General features: G+C 44.2%; 1 protein-coding gene across 1 annotated transcript in view; it reads right to left on the reverse strand.

Annotated features, from left to right (window-relative positions):
• Positions 1–18,128, reverse strand: part of COL4A2 (collagen type IV alpha 2 chain) — a 179,407-nt gene that overhangs the window by 58,771 nt on the left and 102,508 nt on the right. The window contains exons 5-16 of the mRNA XM_069467579.1: positions 17,431–17,565; positions 17,302–17,346; positions 14,129–14,245; positions 12,557–12,628; positions 12,214–12,249; positions 12,044–12,106; positions 10,214–10,249; positions 8,217–8,258; positions 6,378–6,476; positions 4,795–4,830; positions 4,243–4,293; positions 3,181–3,225 (exon numbers count right to left, since the gene is read on the reverse strand). Coding sequence (XP_069323680.1) covers positions 3,181–3,225; positions 4,243–4,293; positions 4,795–4,830; positions 6,378–6,476; positions 8,217–8,258; positions 10,214–10,249; positions 12,044–12,106; positions 12,214–12,249; positions 12,557–12,628; positions 14,129–14,245; positions 17,302–17,346; positions 17,431–17,565 — 777 coding nt within the window. The remainder of the gene's footprint in view (positions 1–3,180; positions 3,226–4,242; positions 4,294–4,794; positions 4,831–6,377; positions 6,477–8,216; positions 8,259–10,213; positions 10,250–12,043; positions 12,107–12,213; positions 12,250–12,556; positions 12,629–14,128; positions 14,246–17,301; positions 17,347–17,430; positions 17,566–18,128) is intronic.

The raw sequence follows: 18,128 nt of genomic DNA on the forward strand, positions 1-18,128 counted from the left end.
AAGGTGCTTTGAAGGTATTCGTTCCTTTCTCCCCATCTCCCTCCCCCAAATTTATTTATTTATTTTTATTTTTATTTATTTTTTTTGAGACAGAATCTCACTCTGTTGCCTGGGCTACAGTGCCATGGCATCAGCCTAGGTTACAGCAGCCCCCAAATTTATTAACATATTAGTAACTTGAATTCAGTGAGGTCCTATATATGGTTTATGGGAAGTTCTGATTATAGAATTTCAGAAGTACAAAGTTGATTTAATATTTTTCAAGGGCAGAAATGATTCAAACCCAGTTAAAGAAAATCATTAGGCAGGAGTCCCAGGGACTGGCTGCAACAGATGAAAAGAATTTACGATTAGAGTCTTTCAGGGAAATGCGTATTTCCAAAGCACTTAAGAACAGTTTAGTCTTCAGTGGTGAGAGAACATGCCTCTTTCATCTTTGTGCTGTTCATTTGTTTACTGCACCCGTTTTCATTTCCATGGCCAAGGGAGCATTAGTTAGGTTGAATATAACTCATATGCCTCATGAAAGCATCTCCTTAAAGAAACTCTACCAGCCTAGCAGTGAAATGGAATTTATCATATGAGAAGACAGTGAGATTTCAGTACAAGGGCCCAATCTGAAATCATGTGCTACCACTTCAGACTACTACACATCGTCATGACCACACTCTCGAGTTTGCACTTGGTACACCTATGTAGATACGACGTCCCGGATGTCCTGACTACACCTGACATAGTACACACCGTCCTGCTGATGACGGAGGACTTTCAACAGCATTCAGTAGCACGTATCCCTCAAAGGAGACTAGCTCTCAATGAACACTTTTTAAAATAACTCTAGCTGTCAAAATCTTTTGCTCAGTTATTAAAAATAGGTTTCCCCTAGAAAAAGGAGGGGAAACAATCTCTAATTTTTCAGAAAATTTAAGATAACCAAATTCATAAAACACACTTCTCCATTCCCTTTTAGAAAAGGTTAGAACTCATAGAAGTTCTATTAGCCTCTGTAGAAACGAGGGCTAACCAATTCATGTGGGGGAAAGAAAAACCTTTCCCAGGGAATACATTTTCCTTCGATTCCTCCCACTTGATGCACTGTTTACGTTCTCAGTTGCCTCTTGGAGCCGCTTTGGTTTCTGGCTTTATATTATTTCATAAAACCAAAGTCAGTTGTGCAATGATGGCCACCTGGCCAGTAGGTGACCCGGGACAGACACAGCTGTGGAGCAGTTTGGCCCTCGCAGGCAGGACGCCTGAGCTATCTGTGTAGTCCTGCCTGTTTCCTATCTACAGTCAAGTAAACTACCTCCCTTTAACCCACTTGACTGGAAAGATCTGTGTTTTCTGAGTTGTTGAAACTGCAGAAAGTGAGCTCCAAGATGTGAGCCTGCAACCGTCACATCTGGGCCACAGCAGTCAGAGCGGCCAGGTGGTCAGTGCTCCGGAGCATCTTGCCTTTCGTCAACTCAACCGCTGAGTTCTAGGGGCAGCTGTGTCCAGCCGCATTTTAAAACACTACAGCTCCTTTGTGTTGGGGGTAGAAAAACCAATAATCATTATGATTTCACTGGCACATGGTAAAGAATTAACAGCAGCGCTTTAATTATTTGGGGTGAGTGAAAATGAGCCACTTTTGAATGCTCATGTCTGCGTCAGCCTCTGGCCCTTTACAACCTTGGCTTTTGTAAGCCTTTTGGTTGGGAAACAGGTCAGGTGGCTGTTGCTCCAGGTATACGACCTTTGGGGACACTCCGGTCAGTAACTAATGTTACGAAAGGTTGGGTGTAATTAGGGCAGAGCCCGGCATCAGATCCCTATCCTCAGTTCTCGGTAAAAAGACAGGAATGGGAAGAATAAGACCAATTGAGGTTTCAGAAGTCATCAAGATTGGTGTTAATTGCAAGTGGTTGAGAACAGAATACTGGGTTAAGACGGCCCACGCCTGGAGCCAGTGGGGATGAGAACTGCAAACTGGGAGGCAAGTCCCCCTGTGGTCCCAGGACAAACATGCAGAACTCCCCACCGGGGCAGCCTTCATAGTCTCCAGCAGTCACACCACCACCCTGCTGTGGCGCCATGAGCAGGAGTCCATGGTATCAGGATTCTGAGGTTGAATTGATTTTTAAAAAAACATCTATTTCTATGCACCTACTAGGTCAGAACAATGGCAATACTAGCCCGTGGGCACCAGTGTGTGTAACGTAACTTTGACACATGTTTGTTGGAAATATGGAAACCTCGAGGGGCTAAGCAAATATGCTGCATCCATTTAATGCAATTCACTGCAGCTCATTAAAAGAATGACGCAGACGTGTACATGCTAATGTGGAACAATCTGTAGGGTGCACTGAGTGGAAAAGTAAAGGGGCAGGATAGTACAGACACGTCGTTCATTTCCTTTGTTGTTAAAGTACCTCCATGCAAAGCCACACAGCAGTGTGTGCCGGCACTATCTGAAGCAAGACCCAGGAGCTGTCAGCAGTGGTGCAGGGGTAGGGTGGGTGGTGCTGGGGGTCTGCGAGGGAGGGGGAGGCTGTGCTGTACTTTCTAGGGCAGAACCAGTGAGTACAATGAATGGTGAAAATACACTGATCTCTAACCTAAAAAATCTGCTTCTATGTGTGCTCTCCCTTACGACCTAGTGCTCAGACAATTCTAAATCTGATCCAGATTCATGATATACTTCTTACATAACATTTCTTCTAAAAAACAGCCAAAAATCTGTCCAGGGAACACATGATAAAGATAACTAATTGAGTTGTCATTAGACATGAGTGAGAGACACAGTGTGGGTCAATCTATACCAAAATTTAGATGGACCTTGGGCCACCCAGTTGACAACCTTCCCAAGAGTGACAATGACACACGGGAGAGGTGTGAGGTTGGAAGGGACAGAAGCCATGGCTGGTGGGGGCTGAATGATGGAAACTTTGATGGGGAGACAGTGGGGGGGACCAAGGTCAGCGATCTGGCTCAATACTGTGAATGCTCTGGAAGAAGGGACTGTTCATGCCACTACAATGCAGGGAAAGTGGTCAGTGGCTTTCCGGGGATAAGTGCAAAGTGGTCAGTGGCTTTCTGGGGACAAGTGCTCCTTCCTGGGACACGACGGCCTTCCTATTTCACCTTCGTGAGATGTCACAGGCCCAGAGCAGGTTGTCTTTTATGCATCAAACTTACTTTCTGTCCTGGTGCGCCTTTTTCACCGTCGAAGCCAGGGCTTCCCTGGTTGAACAGAAAACAGAAGCAACAACAGCTCAGAACATGCAGCCACGCTTCCCTCGGGGCTTTAGCATGGGACTTGATGCTGATTATAGCAGAATTATCTTGCACCAACAGAACTAGTCTAAGGTCCAGAATTTGAAGACCGGTAACAAGCTACCAAATTCAATATCAACTGCAATTCTTCTCCCTTTTGACTATGATAAAAAGGATTGATCCTTTGAAGGAAGCAAAATCTATCATAACAGCAAAGCTACCCTTACTGTGAAAGGCATTAAAACCATCCTAGGACTTATTTTCTAAAGGAGGTAAGTCATTTTAGCAACACTGTCATAAAATGCATCATTTCTACCACTTAAATATGGACAAATCTACAAAGACGGTATGGTAAAATGGTAAAAATACAAAGAGGTGTGTACGCCAATGTTTTAACAAGTCTCTTTAGTCTTACTTTTGGAGACCGTGACATACGTCTTTTTAGTGGTAGCAACTGCCAGACAGTCACCAAAACCCACTTTCTCTTCTTCCTGGACGTGGGGCTCTGACCACAGCTAGTCTTGGCCGTGGAGCAGAGGTCATAGGGTCACTTTAGGCTGCAGCTCTGAAGGTGAGGTCTGCCTCTTGGGTGGCCGAATCACCTTGGGAGGAGACCCCTTCCCACCCTCCACAACTGGGGATATTTTTGCTGGACTCCTGTGGTTTGAGATATTCCACATTTTTGGTTCCTAGAGACTCATTTAGCCTAACGCACAATCAGAAAGGTTCCGTGTTGTGCTCCCTCCCCCGAATGGAGGGCACCGTGTCAAACCCCTCAGTCCCTGGGTGGGAAGGATGTGTCACTGGGTTCAGGGATTGGCAGATGCACCTCTCTTGGGTGGCTCTGTGTGTGGGGGGGCGGTAATGGGACATCTCTGTACTTTCTGTTCAATTTGCTGTGAACCTAAAACTGCTCTAAAGAAGAAAGTCTATGTAAAAAATAAAACGAAGCAAGCGAGCACAGTTACAAGGCGCATGGTTTACCCTTGCTCCTGAAAAGCCCACGATGCCTTCTTCTCCCTTCACGGAAATGCCCTAGGAGAGAACACAGAGAGCGTGGGGGAAGCTGTCATGCGCCGCCCGCCCTGCCGCCGCCTCTGCGGACGCTCTGCGCCTGCGCAGGGCAGGCACTGCCCTAGGAGGCCCGCGAGCCGGCCTGGATCATCCGGTATCCGGGAGAGCATCCACCAGCCACGTCTAAGTGGCAGAGAGGGAGGATGGACATCTGGGGGCAGGTAAGACCAAGATGAAAGGGACAGGGTGCAGCAGTGGCCTTGCTCCCAAAGGAAGGCACCGCTCAATGCCACATCTGCATGTTGCTTTTACAAACTTCAGAAAATGCAGTTGAGCCAGTGTTTATGATGCGAAAAGGACGAAATTCTAAAACTGGTTTCTGGGAAAGAAGTGTAAGAGCAAACGCTACTGCTCTCTTGCCCTGGGCAAGCGACGGGACCACGGCACGTTCTGTCATTGCAGGAGGAACGCGGAGAACTTGGGGACCGCAGTGAGCAGGAACATTTCCACGACGTGACTTACTGTTACTCCTGGTTCTCCCTCGCTTCCTTTCTCGCCCTGTGAAGAATATAAAAAATAAGAAATGGTTATTAATTTGAGAATGGTGATGTTTAAAAATCGTTCAGGGCTTATGATAGGAGGTGAAAGGTACTGAATCAGACTTTAAACAATCATTATAAATTCACCGCAACAAGCGACTCCTAAATTTTGCAGCTTCAAAATTCAAAGGGCAAAAAAATATATTTCTTCTAGATTTTCACAAGATAAATGAAAGCGGGTATGATTTCTCATATGACAAAGTCTGGCTTTTCTTCTGTCTGAGGCTTTTTTCTCACCGGCCACGGTTCCGGGCTCATATTAACATCCGCAGGGTGGGTGGGAGCACGTGCCCAGGAAAGAGCCCCTGATGAAAACACTTGTTTGAATGGGACACTATTAGGAAGGTCCTCTGAGGAAAAGATGCATTTGGAACATAATAAAACACAAAGCAAAAGTGGCTTTAGAAAGCAGTGCCAATGTTGTATGATCTACTTTTTCCCACTTTGCTTTGTCTAAAATGGTGAAAGAAATGTAACAGGTTGTCCCCAGCGCTCCTAGGATCCACTCGGGACCCCTGCAGCTCACGACTGCCCCCTGCAGGCTGGCTCTGCCCTGGCCTGTCCTCTCCTTGGTTGCAAAAAAGGAAGGGAATGTAATTCAGAAGCTTGAGTGCCTCTGCACGGACCAAACCTGCTCTGACCCCTCCACCCTTGGGCTCCTGTCCCAAAACTGGACATAGGCCCTACCTATGTGTCCCAGGACACTTTTGTCAACGGTCACGCATCACTCGGGCCACAGCTGCCTGGGTTGATTTCACCCCTAAAGTAGTGGTCCTGCCTGCCAAATCCCACCCTCGGCCCAGGACCCAAACCCTATCATCACTTGAGTGCTGGGAATTATATTCTATTTGGAAAGATAAGATTTCTATGTTTGGGGTTTTTATTTTGGTTCACTGTCCCCACCTGGCATAGCAAAACAGGAAGGCTTAGGCAGACAGAGGGAACATGCCTTCAGTTCTGGGGACAGCAGGACACTAATCTCTATTTCAGACTCAGAGTAAGTTTTACATCAAGCAAAACGCTAATTGAATTATAGGGTAAGAGTCTGAAAACTGACCTTGATCAAAAAACAGTAAAAAAAGGTAATTCATACTGGTGAAGAAGAAAAAGGAGGTTTTATTTTGTAGACTACAACATTTTGCCCAGATAGTTAGTTCTATGATTCTGGCATTGAATTATGCTACGATCGTGAACCCATGTCTACGTTGGAGACTCACGTACTTTAGGATAGAACTGAGTTTTTTAAGTGGATTTTTGTGCTGCTTCAAATTCAGCACAATTTTTACGATGACGGACTGATGAAGCTCTTTCACTGTGAATCTAGTAACTGTCTAGAAGTGCCGAGAACATTCAGGAGGGCCTGGTTGTGTTTTCATGTGTAATTTGCCAATTTGGTGGTGAGGATTTTTCCACTTGGAATATAATTGTTTGAATAAAATGTCCCTTTTTTCTTTTCCTTTTTTAGTTCAATCGGGAAAACAGTCAGTTTTGCCGAAGCCTCCTTACCTTGTACTGATCCGGGAGGATGGTAATCCTGGTGGGACCCACGATGGGATGAATGGTATCCGATGGGATCCCGTTGGGCCCCGGCTGTCCCACGTCACCCTGTGTATTGTGTAGCAAAAGCAGGTGTCTTTACATTGAAAGGAAACCGTAAAATTTGAATAAAAGCATAATCCTGCCACAATACTGCTATTTTTATTTTTGCATATTACTGACCACAGATATACCTATTTGAATTGTTATACTCATAACAAAATGAAATCATCATAACATAAAATCACTGGTATCCTACTTTCATTGGTAATCATTTAGAACTCATGTATAAAAGCCATGTAGCCTGTTCACAATTTTGGGCTGCATCTGCTTGCATAGAATTATCTCCTTACGATGGAAATTCTTAGGGGGGAGGCTAAATGTCTTCCTGATTCTTGATAGGCATTATTACTCTATTGCCTACCAAGATTGGCACCAAGATATAAGAAATACCCAAGAAATGAAAGACTACTTCACCAGCTGAAAGTGTTGTTGTATAATAAGAAGCAGTCTTAAATAAATATACAATCCCAAGATTGCTTTAATTTGCATTTTTATCATTACCAGAAAACATTTCCCAGTGTGGTGCACACACGGTGAAACCTCTCTATCTGCAGCATTACTGGGCGGCTACCCTCACACAGCGTTCTGGCTTTACCTTGCAGAAACTGACACGGAAAGAATGTTATTGTCTTTTCTTTTGTTATTTCCACATACAAGTTTGAGCCCAGATAACATGAACAGCAGCTAACTGAGATGATGTATCAGCCGCAGAAAGTGGCAGTCTGTGGTGTACTCTGAGCATCCACTATGGTCCTTCTCTCTTGTACCTATATAAGCCTTGATGTTTTTATTAATAATTTGAATGAGCTCATTGTAGATTACAGACACTAACTTCATCTCCCTTATATCTAATGTGACCATTCTCTCCTCCTACCAATGAATTCTTCCCAGATTTTTCTTTCTTTTATTATTTTGTTATAGTTCATTGTATGGGTCTTTACATTTTTATGTGTTTGGCTCTTCAATGTTTTTCTTTTATGATTTCTTCTACAGTATTAATGCAAAGAATGAAGTCTCTCCTCTTCACACCTGAGCGGTATGGAGGGTTCAACTTAATAGGCTGTTCAATCAAACAGCAGAATGGAAAACAAAATGAAAATGCTCAAATAATGATGTCAAAGGCACAAATCTATTTTACAGTGGGCTCATGGATTTCGTGGTAACTGCAATGGGATTATGTGTTGATGAGGTTTTGTTCACTGGGTGTGGGTGCCATAGCGGGACTTTCCTACATGTAATCGCATGTGTTCCTCTCCAAGGCCATGAGGTCTTTGAATCTGAGCACTGTCAGGAATTACAAGTCACATGGTCCTTGTTCCTGACTTTGAGCCCAACCAAAGCTGGTCCCTGAGATTGCCCGGCCCCTGAGATTGCCTGGCTCCTGAGGTGGCTCAGTGTGAGTCTTTGGCCTTGTCTCAGTTGTCTCAATCACCCCAGATTCCACTCGCTAGAAGACATTCTCAGGGAAGTGGTTTTACTTCCACTCACTGAAAATGGGCTGAGGTTACGCCTCTGCGTAGAGGTCTATGCCAGCATAGATGGTTCGCATTTACTGTTTCATTGATCCCTAATCATCGCTAGAGAGTGTTTGATAACCTGGCACTTCACAATGATTACTTTCCTTTGCACGTGGTCTGTTTGCAGATACCCTCAGGGTCACAGTGTAAAACTGGGCAACTGCCAAGATCTATTTCTTGATTGCTAAGCACTGCACACTTCTGCTCAAACCTACTAGGTGTCCTTTACCTTTTCTCCCTTTTCTCCATAAAAACCAAGTCCTCTGTTGCCCTGAAAAGAGAAATAATATTTGTAAGTTTTAAAAAGTCAATAATCACAGTGAAATATTTCATTTTAGAAAAAGAAACCCAAGACCTACCTATCTGCAACATTACGGAACAACTACACCTGCGTAACATTCTGGCTTCATCTCCCAGAAACCAGTCGACCTCATCACGTCCTTTGACCAAGGCCTCAGTGCCAACAAGCGGGAGAGCTGGGTTTGGACGCCGGCTCCTTCTGACTCTTAGCCATCGGCACACTGTCTCTACAGCTGTGGTCTGAGGGCATTTCCTTAGGTCCTGGTCCCTCCAGACTTAGAGAGTAGCCTGTTTTCATTCCCTGTCTGAAGGTTGTGGTTCATGCTCTCCTCTGATACAGCCTTTTCTTATTTTGGTAAAATAATCCTAATTTCATGTAAACATTTCCTATCTTTTTAATGATTTTATAGGACCTAAAACCAATCAGAATTTAATGATTTTAAGTGATTCTTTGGGTTTTATCCAACATTTTCATCTTCCTTTCTGTTTAAGAGACAGAGCTAGGCACAATGCCTTAGCAAGTATTTAATAGTTTCATGAATGGAGTAGCCACACATGGGAGGATGGACTCAGCCCTGATGTCTAAGCTGGACCACAAAGGCATGCACATCATAGAAATAGCACTCTTTTCTTCTACTTTCAAATGCTTCGCTTCTTTCCCAGGGTCCCTATATTCCCACAGTGACAACCGATCCTGCAGGCCCTATCTGATCTTTCCCCCTGCAGCGTACCACCTGCCCCTCCAATGTCCAGATATTTTCTGAAAATAAAAACAAAACCTTTAATTGAGTTTTGCTTTTTGCTGCTTTCCCACCTGGCTCAGAGCTGAAATCAAAGCACAGAGATGCAGCCGGCTAGATGAGAATGCAGTCTGCGTGGTCCCCCCCCACAACGGTCCCTCTCTGCCTCCTGAGCTGCCATCAAAGTCACCAGGAAGTGGCCTGGTTGGGGGTGAAGGGAGCTGTTTGTGTTTGTCCTGGCGAGTAGAGATCTGAGGCTCACGCCTGAGCTTGGGGCTTGGCTGGGGCTTCTTCTGCCTGGCCGCCCAGTGTGACATCCGCGGCTCTTGGCTCTGGGCCCTTCTCATCCCGCTCAAGGCTGCGGCAGTGGGGAGTCCAGCAGCCTCCGCGAGCTCAGCACCGGCCGGAAGCCCTGTCGGAGGTGATGGGAGCCTGAGGGCACGGCTGAGGGGTGGTCACCGGGGGCCACGTGCAGCAGCCGTGGGAACGCGGGGGCTTGAGCGTCTCTCACCGGTGCAGGGCAGCTGAGCAGTGCTTGGACGTCTCCTACCAGCAGCCTAGTATTTCTAACTCATGCTGAGTTTTGATCAAATACTTCCCTCGTCAACCTCCTTCGTTTGTCTTGGATATGTACCCAACTTTCCTGGGTCGTAATGAACCCTAGTTCCGTTCTCCAAGCTCCTAACCAACCTCCTACTTTGTTGTGCTCCAACCAACTTAATAATCTTTCTGTGATGGAAATGGTATAGCCACTCCTGAATATCACCGAGCACAGCCCCAGGGGCTGACAAGTGGGAAGGCTGCCACTGGCCTCCCCACGACAGAGCTATGTCTTGCCCATTCTCACAATTTAACACATATGGATAAAGACGAGCTGCCCCTAATTTGTTCTAATCTACATTTGCAATCAGATGTGCATCAGTTTGGTCTTCATACAGGAGTAGGAACGTAATAATTGATTTTCAAACAACAAATCACTCAACACATTTACTTATTTAATGTGCCAGGTATTCCAGATGCACCATCGCATCCATCCTTGGAGTTGCCTCTTAAAAACCTGTAAAATGGTCCTCATTATAATATAAACAATAAATAGTTGTCAACCAAGTAGTTTTATGATAATAAAATATATACACAAACACTCAAGTCCCCTCTCCCTTCTCCCTCATCCCCCAAACCCACTTACTGGCTGTCCTTTTGGTCCAGGGGGTCCGGGTGGTCCCTGCACAAATACAGAGAAATTTGTGAACTGTTTTCTTTACCCCAGGAGCCAGATAACATCTGCTAGGAAGCCCTGGGAAAGCCATTTACCGTATATTTAGAACACTGTGCAGGCTGAGGAGCTGGGACGGAGGCCTAGGGCCAGCTCCAGCTCTGAGCTGGCCGGCTGGCTACGGACAGCTGTTTCTGCTTTGCTTTTGTGTTTAGGCTTTTGACTTCACCCATGTCCTCTTTGTGTTTGTTCTGGTCCCTTTGCAAAGTCCCAGGCCCCCAGGGATGCAGAGACAGTCCTCTGACTTCCTGTGGGAGTCCCCACGAGACAATGCCCAGCACTTCCTGCTGGTGGCTCAGCAAATGTTCACGGGTGGGATTAATCTACAGGCCAACACGGCAGAGTGGAAAGTCCTTCTGCAAATACCGTGGTGCGTCTCTCTGCAAAGTATTCAGTGTCAACACCATACTTGGGATAAAAGTATGTAAAATGCACTTGGAGAGTGTTTTCGTACAATGACACAGATGCAAAGGCACAGACAAGTGTGGGTGAGGATTGATTTTGCTGGCTCACGTGAAGAACTTAAAGCTGTACCCAGCCAAGGACTCAGTGAGTGTAATCTGTCGTGTCAGACCTCTCTGAACTGTGTATGTAGGGTATAAAAACTCCGACCAGGTGGCATGTGTGCTGTGACTAAGCCACAACTATACATAGTGAAAGAGCAAACATGACCCTTGTTTCATTCCATTTGCCCAGATATTTCTCAGAAGGAGGGCTACTTGCAAAAAGACTTCCATAGCACCAGGGAGATTTGCTTTGTAAAAACAAAATCTATTATTATTGTGTCTGAAGAAAATTATGAGTACTGCCACCCCCTCCCCCCAAGCTGTTAGTATGACAGAATCTCCCCAAACATATGCATGTTCATTTTATCTCAATATCCAACTCTTGGTGATACCACTGGGCCCCTTGATAGCTTGTCTCAATCTGGAGCAATGGTTTTCTGTGAGATGGTCTCTCTCACCTGTAGCCAAAATCTCTCCTTGTATAATTTAAGGCCGACTTGTCTTACCACTAAAAAATGTGGAGAGTGAGACAGCCAGAAACCCTCTTGCAGTGGCCAGTCCATCTTCCAGGTCACTGTGTACTGGGGGGTGGCTAGAGGGCTGTGTGGGCTCTAGCAACTCCCTTCTCTGTGCTCACGTCCTTGCCGCAAGCCCCCTGCATCCACGCATTTGTCTGGTCACATCTCACTCTGTCACTTGATTGGCAGGAGGAAGGAATACCTGTAGACCTCTACTCAGGTGGGGCACTGTGATGGCCAAGAGCTCACCTGCTGCAATGGCCAGGGCCTGCCTGTGACACAACTGCCATATTGGGCATGGCCCAGGTGTGATACACCTGCTGTAATGGGCATGGCCCAGGCAGAGCCCATTTTCTCTTTATTGACCTATGAGATTATGGACTTCTTTGCCCATGGATGATGGGCCCTTTGTCACCTGGGTAGGTATGGGGCTGGGGGAGACATGCATGACTGGAAGGGCATCCTGCCAGGGCCACCTCAAAATCTGATATCATTGGCAGTGAGGTGGTGACAACAATTTTGAGTCCTTATTATCCAACTTTAATGGCAGTGGAACGTATGCAAAGAATGGCCCATTTTGTCTGGGTATTTTCTACAATGACCATGCGCTTCACAGTGGTCTTAAAGCTGTCATCCACTTTCAACAGTCGAAGGAGCAGCGTCTATGAGGGATGACATGACAGTGGTCCCAGGGTGCACACAGGTATTCAGGTACTTACAGGTCTTCCTGGAGCTCCAACGGGGCCCATCTGTCCCACGGGCCCAGGGCGGCCGGGAGGCCCCTATAGACAGGAAATAAGAGAATGTTTTGAAGAAAGCAGACTGGTAACTGAAGTCCTGAAGTCCTTAAACTTTTGTTGGGAATATTCTCTAATAAAAATAAACTTACCTGGTAACCGACCAATCCAGGCTCTCCAGATTCACCCTAATTGAGGAGAAATAATTTCAAGAGTTATAGCTTTTAAGCATCTTTAGATTTAGTTACATTTTATTACATAGTTGGAAATAAGCCTGTGAAATGTATCAGCCTCATCAGGACTTATTAATGTTAACTGCCTAACATTCTGCTGGGAGTATTGTGAACATGGAAAAGAGATAAACCTACAATTAAATATAAGATTGAAAACATTGGGAATGAAAATAAGACAATTTTCATATTAATCACGGTTTACACCGTGCTGAGAACTTGCACTGGATCACGTAATCGCGTCTCCCGTCTCTAGCGGACGTACCCTGTATCTGTCGCGGTCCTCTCTGGACAGTGCGTAGGGCTCGCCTTTCTGCCCTTTGGGTCCTTGGGGCCCCTAATTAGCAGATAAATTGTAAAAAGAAAAACACACAAAAAAGTCCATTAATATTCAGCGCAGCTACCGTAATTTTGATGATTAAATATTGGCTTTTATAGGCAATGTCTAATTGTATTTATGGCTTATAGGGTATTCTGAATATCAACCCCTATATTCAATATCAAGAGTCAGGCTTTTAATTTCAGATTCATCCAATAGTATCTTTCCTCAGAGTTAAAATTATAATACTTTATAGGATTTTAGTTATTTTCAAAAACCCAAATGAATCCTCTGTAAACTAATTCTCTAGTGTGGCAGTATGTTATTTTTCTTTGTAATAATATGATGTGCTCTCTTTGGCATCAGTGTACTAAAGATACTAACACATGTGTTCTTAAGCACCACGTGGGAGAGATGCTGGGTCATTCTCCAAAACTGGAATTGTGTCAGATGTAAACAGTTGGTGTATATATACGTTTATGCTAAGTATCTTTAATACCTACATATAAAAATCAATATTTTAAAGTAGTAGATATGTTTCTTGATAACAGAATTTATGATAGAGTAGAAGATGATGTAGTTTATTGAAAAGATGAACATCATAATAAACAAACAGCCAAGTAGACGTGGGCCCGTTAGGAGCAGAAGTCTATTTGCTTTGGGTGAAAACAGGGTGAAGGGTGTTAACAATGCTCTTCCTCCACATTAAGGTTTATGTATATTGTTTTTAAATAAAAAGTCTTACTAAACAAAATTTTAGCATGACCCTGAATTTGCAAGATTTTCACGGTTAGAAGGTAGCAACAAACTACTGAAAAAAATTTCAGGATTCCCTGCAAACATCCTAAAAAATAAACTAGACCATAAAATGGGTTATTATCTGAAAATTCTTCCATTAAAAAACAACCCCCCGCATTGTACATGCTGGAGAGTGTAACTGTGCTTCATGGCACAAAGGGTTTTATAATCTGACAAAGATGATGACTAGCAGAGGATTTTGTCAAGGTCTCTGCTTTTTAATTCTAGGTTTTTTACAATTAAGGTTTACTATTCCATGACTGCTGGCTGTTATTTGAATGGGAGTGTGGGAGAAAGCGAACTGGTGCTTGGAGACCACAGGAGTGAACAACCTCACCCAAGCCAATTGTTTTCTATCTAACGTTTAAACAATTAGCACAGAAGATGAAGATCCTTAAGTCCAGGAAAGTCATGCCTTGAGAGCTGCAAGAAAGCGTGAGCAGGGAGCTATGCTTCCAACCTGGCTATGATGGGGAGGATTCTCCCATAAAGGCTTAGCGGGTGTCCATCTGCCTCTCCGCTGAGCAAGCAGGAGGCAACTCTCATTTCTCAGAAAGTGTCTCTAGGACAATTTCTTGACAGGGCCCCACGCTGCACCTTCTGGGCTAAGCCCCAAGAAACGGAGCTCAGGAGATGGCATCTTTTATACATCCGCACTTGCAAGCACCTGCCACTCAGGGTGCCAGCACTAACTGAACCGCGTGCCGCAGGGGTACTCACGGGAGGGCCAGGGAACCCGTCAGAGCCGTAGGGTCCCTGTGGGCCTGCGTCACCCGTGGTTCCGTTGCAGCCGTCATAGCCGGGCCTTCCTCTGGGGCCTCCTTGCCCTGGATGTCCCTGGGAAAGAGAGCAGTAAGTGCACCTTCCCGCCCACAGGTGTCTCGTTTCCACGCAGCTGGTGAGGAACCAGTTTTAAATGTTCTCATAAGCAGTGTCCCTGGCATGAATCCAAGGAAAAGGCAACTCAAAAATGGACAAATGAATGAATGAAAGATGAAATAAGTGAAGGCATAGGGATAGTTCTAAACAGGGAGCGGCTTTCAAGGTCAAGTTCTGTTTCACATGGGCTTTGGTAAGAAGTAACTGTCTTGGGATCTCCTCCGCCTTGCTCCATTGGGTTACTGCCTCTTAGTAGGAACAAGTGAGGGTAGATTTGTAAAGATTCTAGAAGCGACCAGCTCCTTCTCAGAGAGGACAGGGATATCTTTATCAGTTGTCCTCAACTGAATTTTAGATGATGAGTTTGACAGACCCACATTCTAAACAAAGAAGGTATTCATACCGACAACGGGATTTTATCAATGGCTTAGCCATGTTTAAAATAAGTGATTTCCTCTTATCTTACTTTCTTGGGAAACACTACTTCTTAGATTTTAAACAGGAGTATAAAGCGTGTCACGTGCTCTAAGATGTCTGGGAGCGGGTGGAGGCAAAAAGATCAAATGTCTGCTGAAAAACTAGGGAGGGTCAGGCTAAGTCTGGGGACACCTTTGCTACATTAATCTGGCTCCAGGACACACAGAGGAGCTGGGCTAAGAATCTATAATGTATGCACAACATGACCATAGCCTATTTTGCTATTTCCTTCAACAATAGACAGTTAGATATAGGCCTTATTATTATGCAATTTCTTTTAAACTTTGGTTTTCTTGATCATAAAACATACTTTACAGAGTGATTTTTAGGCCATTAAGATGTCTATTAGATTTGCTTTGAGGAATTAAGAAAATGTCAAGATAAATAAACAAATCATACATACAGGACCCCATAACCTGGATGATAATAAGAAATACAATGAGAAAGTAGAATTTTTCTTTTATTTTCAAATCTCTTTACTTTGGATGTTCAAAGTCATTGCTTTGAAGTGGTGCCGTCAGACAAGAGATAGGATGGACTTTTGAAACCATCTGGTTGTCTGAGAAATCCCTATTGCATGCACAACTTCTCAATCTGTTAACAGAGCCAGCTCTCTGACGGCCTTCAAAATGAAGACACAGGGGTCTTTTCAAGTTGGTCCTTCAAATTCAGCTTGAGAAAACATTTCTCTGCATGTTCTGCTCAAGGTCTTTAGTATGCTATGATTCCTTTGCTCAAAATGTCCCACTGAGTTCTTCATTCTTCTCCTGGGTTACGTGCCTGCAGTTGGTCTTTCTTCCTCACTTAGAACTGATGTAAGTCACTTGAAATTGCATGTCAATCTGATCTTACTTTGTGCTTCAGAGAAAAATTTCAATTACATTGAGCTAAATGTCCATCTCATTGCTCAACATCGAATTAGATACCTTTCTCTATGATACAACTCTAAGATTTTACTGCACATCACAGCTAAGATGACCCAGGTCTCTCAAGCTCTGCATTCATTAACTGATTAGTTACAACAGGTGATATTTAGGTTAACTTAATTTGTAGTGCTGGAGTTCTGTGGTTAAAGAGACTGTGTTTGAGCCGCACCAAGATTCTGCAGAAAAGGATCCTTCTCTGCTCACCACAATCACTGCCCCATATAATTACTTTCTTTGTAATTTGTGAGATATTTGCTTCTGATAGTTAATGAACATAAAGTGGAAAATGAACAAAAATATGGTTCAGGCAATTTACAATTTTTTCTCCATAACATCACTCCATTGTAACTCAGATTTCAGCTTCCTAAAGGCAAAACTAATGGACAGTCTAAAGAGTTAAAAAAAAGTACTTTAAAAATAGGCAATTTAGTTTTAGGCCATTAGTAGGGAAATACGTTTATAATTTGTTCAACCTTTGAAATATGCAGATTCTTCAACTCTGCCCATTCCTCAAGATTCTGACTGATGTCAAGTTATTTCTTTGCTTGTTCAGAGCTGCGTGGTGCTCCTGAGTATCTGTCCGAGCCCACCCTTCAGTGACACTCAGGATCACGGGCCGTGTAGGTCTCGTCTTGTGTCTTGGTGAACATGACTGCCTTTCTTTTGCTGTCGCCGCTTCCTTCTACTGCTACAAAGGTCTCCTGGAACACGGAGCTAAAGCTCTGCGGAAAATGCCTGAGTTCTCTGTGCCTTCTCTCCACCCGCCCCTGTGTCTCAGCCTGCGAGGCCGCAGCCCTGCTTATGCAGCCTGGGAACGGAGCCTGTTTCCCCTCGCGTGTGTGCGCGCGTACACGGGGCTGGAGAAGATGTCCAAGCAGGATAAGGGCACAGACATCTGTGTATATGTGTGAGGTTTATGAAGCAGATGTCTTAGAATGCCAGTGGTAGCCGGATGCGGGACGGGTCAGAACGTGCGATAAACACATTCATCCCCAGGTCAGTCTGGCCAGGAAGCCAACCCTGGGAAATCTGCTCATGGATCCCTGTGAAGAAGGCTGTGAGTCAGGCTGTTTTGTTTATTTTTTTTATGCCACAAGAAGTAAAGTAAACTAGGTTATAAAAACACATTTTATTGCATTTTGAGATTTTTCTCATGAGCAAACCATGCCTTTGCTTTTTCTCATTTTGCGTGTGGTTACTATAAGGAATTTGAGAAGCTGCACAAATGCTCAGCGGGGCTTCATTCTGTCCCTGTTCTTGGTGGGACTACTTTATATTCAGGTCATTCTGTAGTTCAAACGAAATGTCAAGACTGGCTTTTTACAGAGCATATCTGAATGACACTCGAGCTTTTTATTACAAAACAATGTCCAGTTTTAGCAAAGTAGCCTCAATGCCTAAGCCAAGTCTATAAGCATGTTTATGAGAGAAACAATTTGTTCAACGTTTGACTGGATTCCAGGGGGAACATTTATGCACATATAATAGTCCCCACACGCTTGATGTTATAAACAACGAAGGAGGTCGCCTTCAAAATGTTTCTTTAAGTCATTAATGTATTGCTTAGAATGCACGCAATGCTTTAAAATTCTCATCTGCCAAAAAACTTACGGGAATTCCGTCAGCACCAGGGAATCCAGAAACGCCTCTTGCTCCCTGTGAAGAAAGCAAAGAAACTTAATGAAGGCCAAACACCCGCCACCCTGCACGGAGCCAGAGGAATATCACAGCGATCCCTACCACGTCTCCTTTTGGTCCCGTTATTCCAGGAGCTCCTCTTTCACCTTTGTCACCCTTGCGGCCCTGCAGTCCTGGAAATCCTTGCAACCCTGGTGGCCCGGTGTAGCCCTGGGGGCCCACTGGCCCAGGCTGACCCTGTGGGAACAACACAGGGTCAACTTCCACAATTAATAACAATAAATACTCATTTTCAGTTACAGTTACTTTTGAAACTACATGCTTCATTCTCAAAGAGCTATAATCTTCAGAGAACATCACAGTAAACACACTACCATCTACTGCCATGATAGCTATTAGAGATAGCAATTTCTTGCTAAAGAAAGAAACCATAGAGTTGCAGAGGAAAAAATATTAAGTGTGAAAAAAATTATCCTACATTATTAGTGATGTTATTGTGGAATGCTAATATTGGGTTGCGTTTCTTTTTAAGTCTTTTCAGTACAAACAAAAGTTCCAAACAAATTTCTACAATTTTATCTGTTTTTCTCAATATAATGCATACAGTAGGTATGGAAATATATACTGCATGCAGACATCGAAATGACCCCCAGATGTTTAAGTGATTAGGTAACCTCTCCTTTTGTCCACACACAGAAAAAAAGCAAAGGGATTCTGAGATATATGAAATGTATGTCCACACTCACTAGAATGGCTACTGTTATATTTTTAAAAACCCCAAATTAAAAGCGTTGGCGAGG

The sequence above is a fragment of the Eulemur rufifrons genome, chromosome 4, assembly GCF_041146395.1.
Source record: "Eulemur rufifrons isolate Redbay chromosome 4, OSU_ERuf_1, whole genome shotgun sequence".
In the NCBI taxonomy this organism is placed as follows: domain Eukaryota; kingdom Metazoa; phylum Chordata; class Mammalia; order Primates; family Lemuridae; genus Eulemur; species Eulemur rufifrons.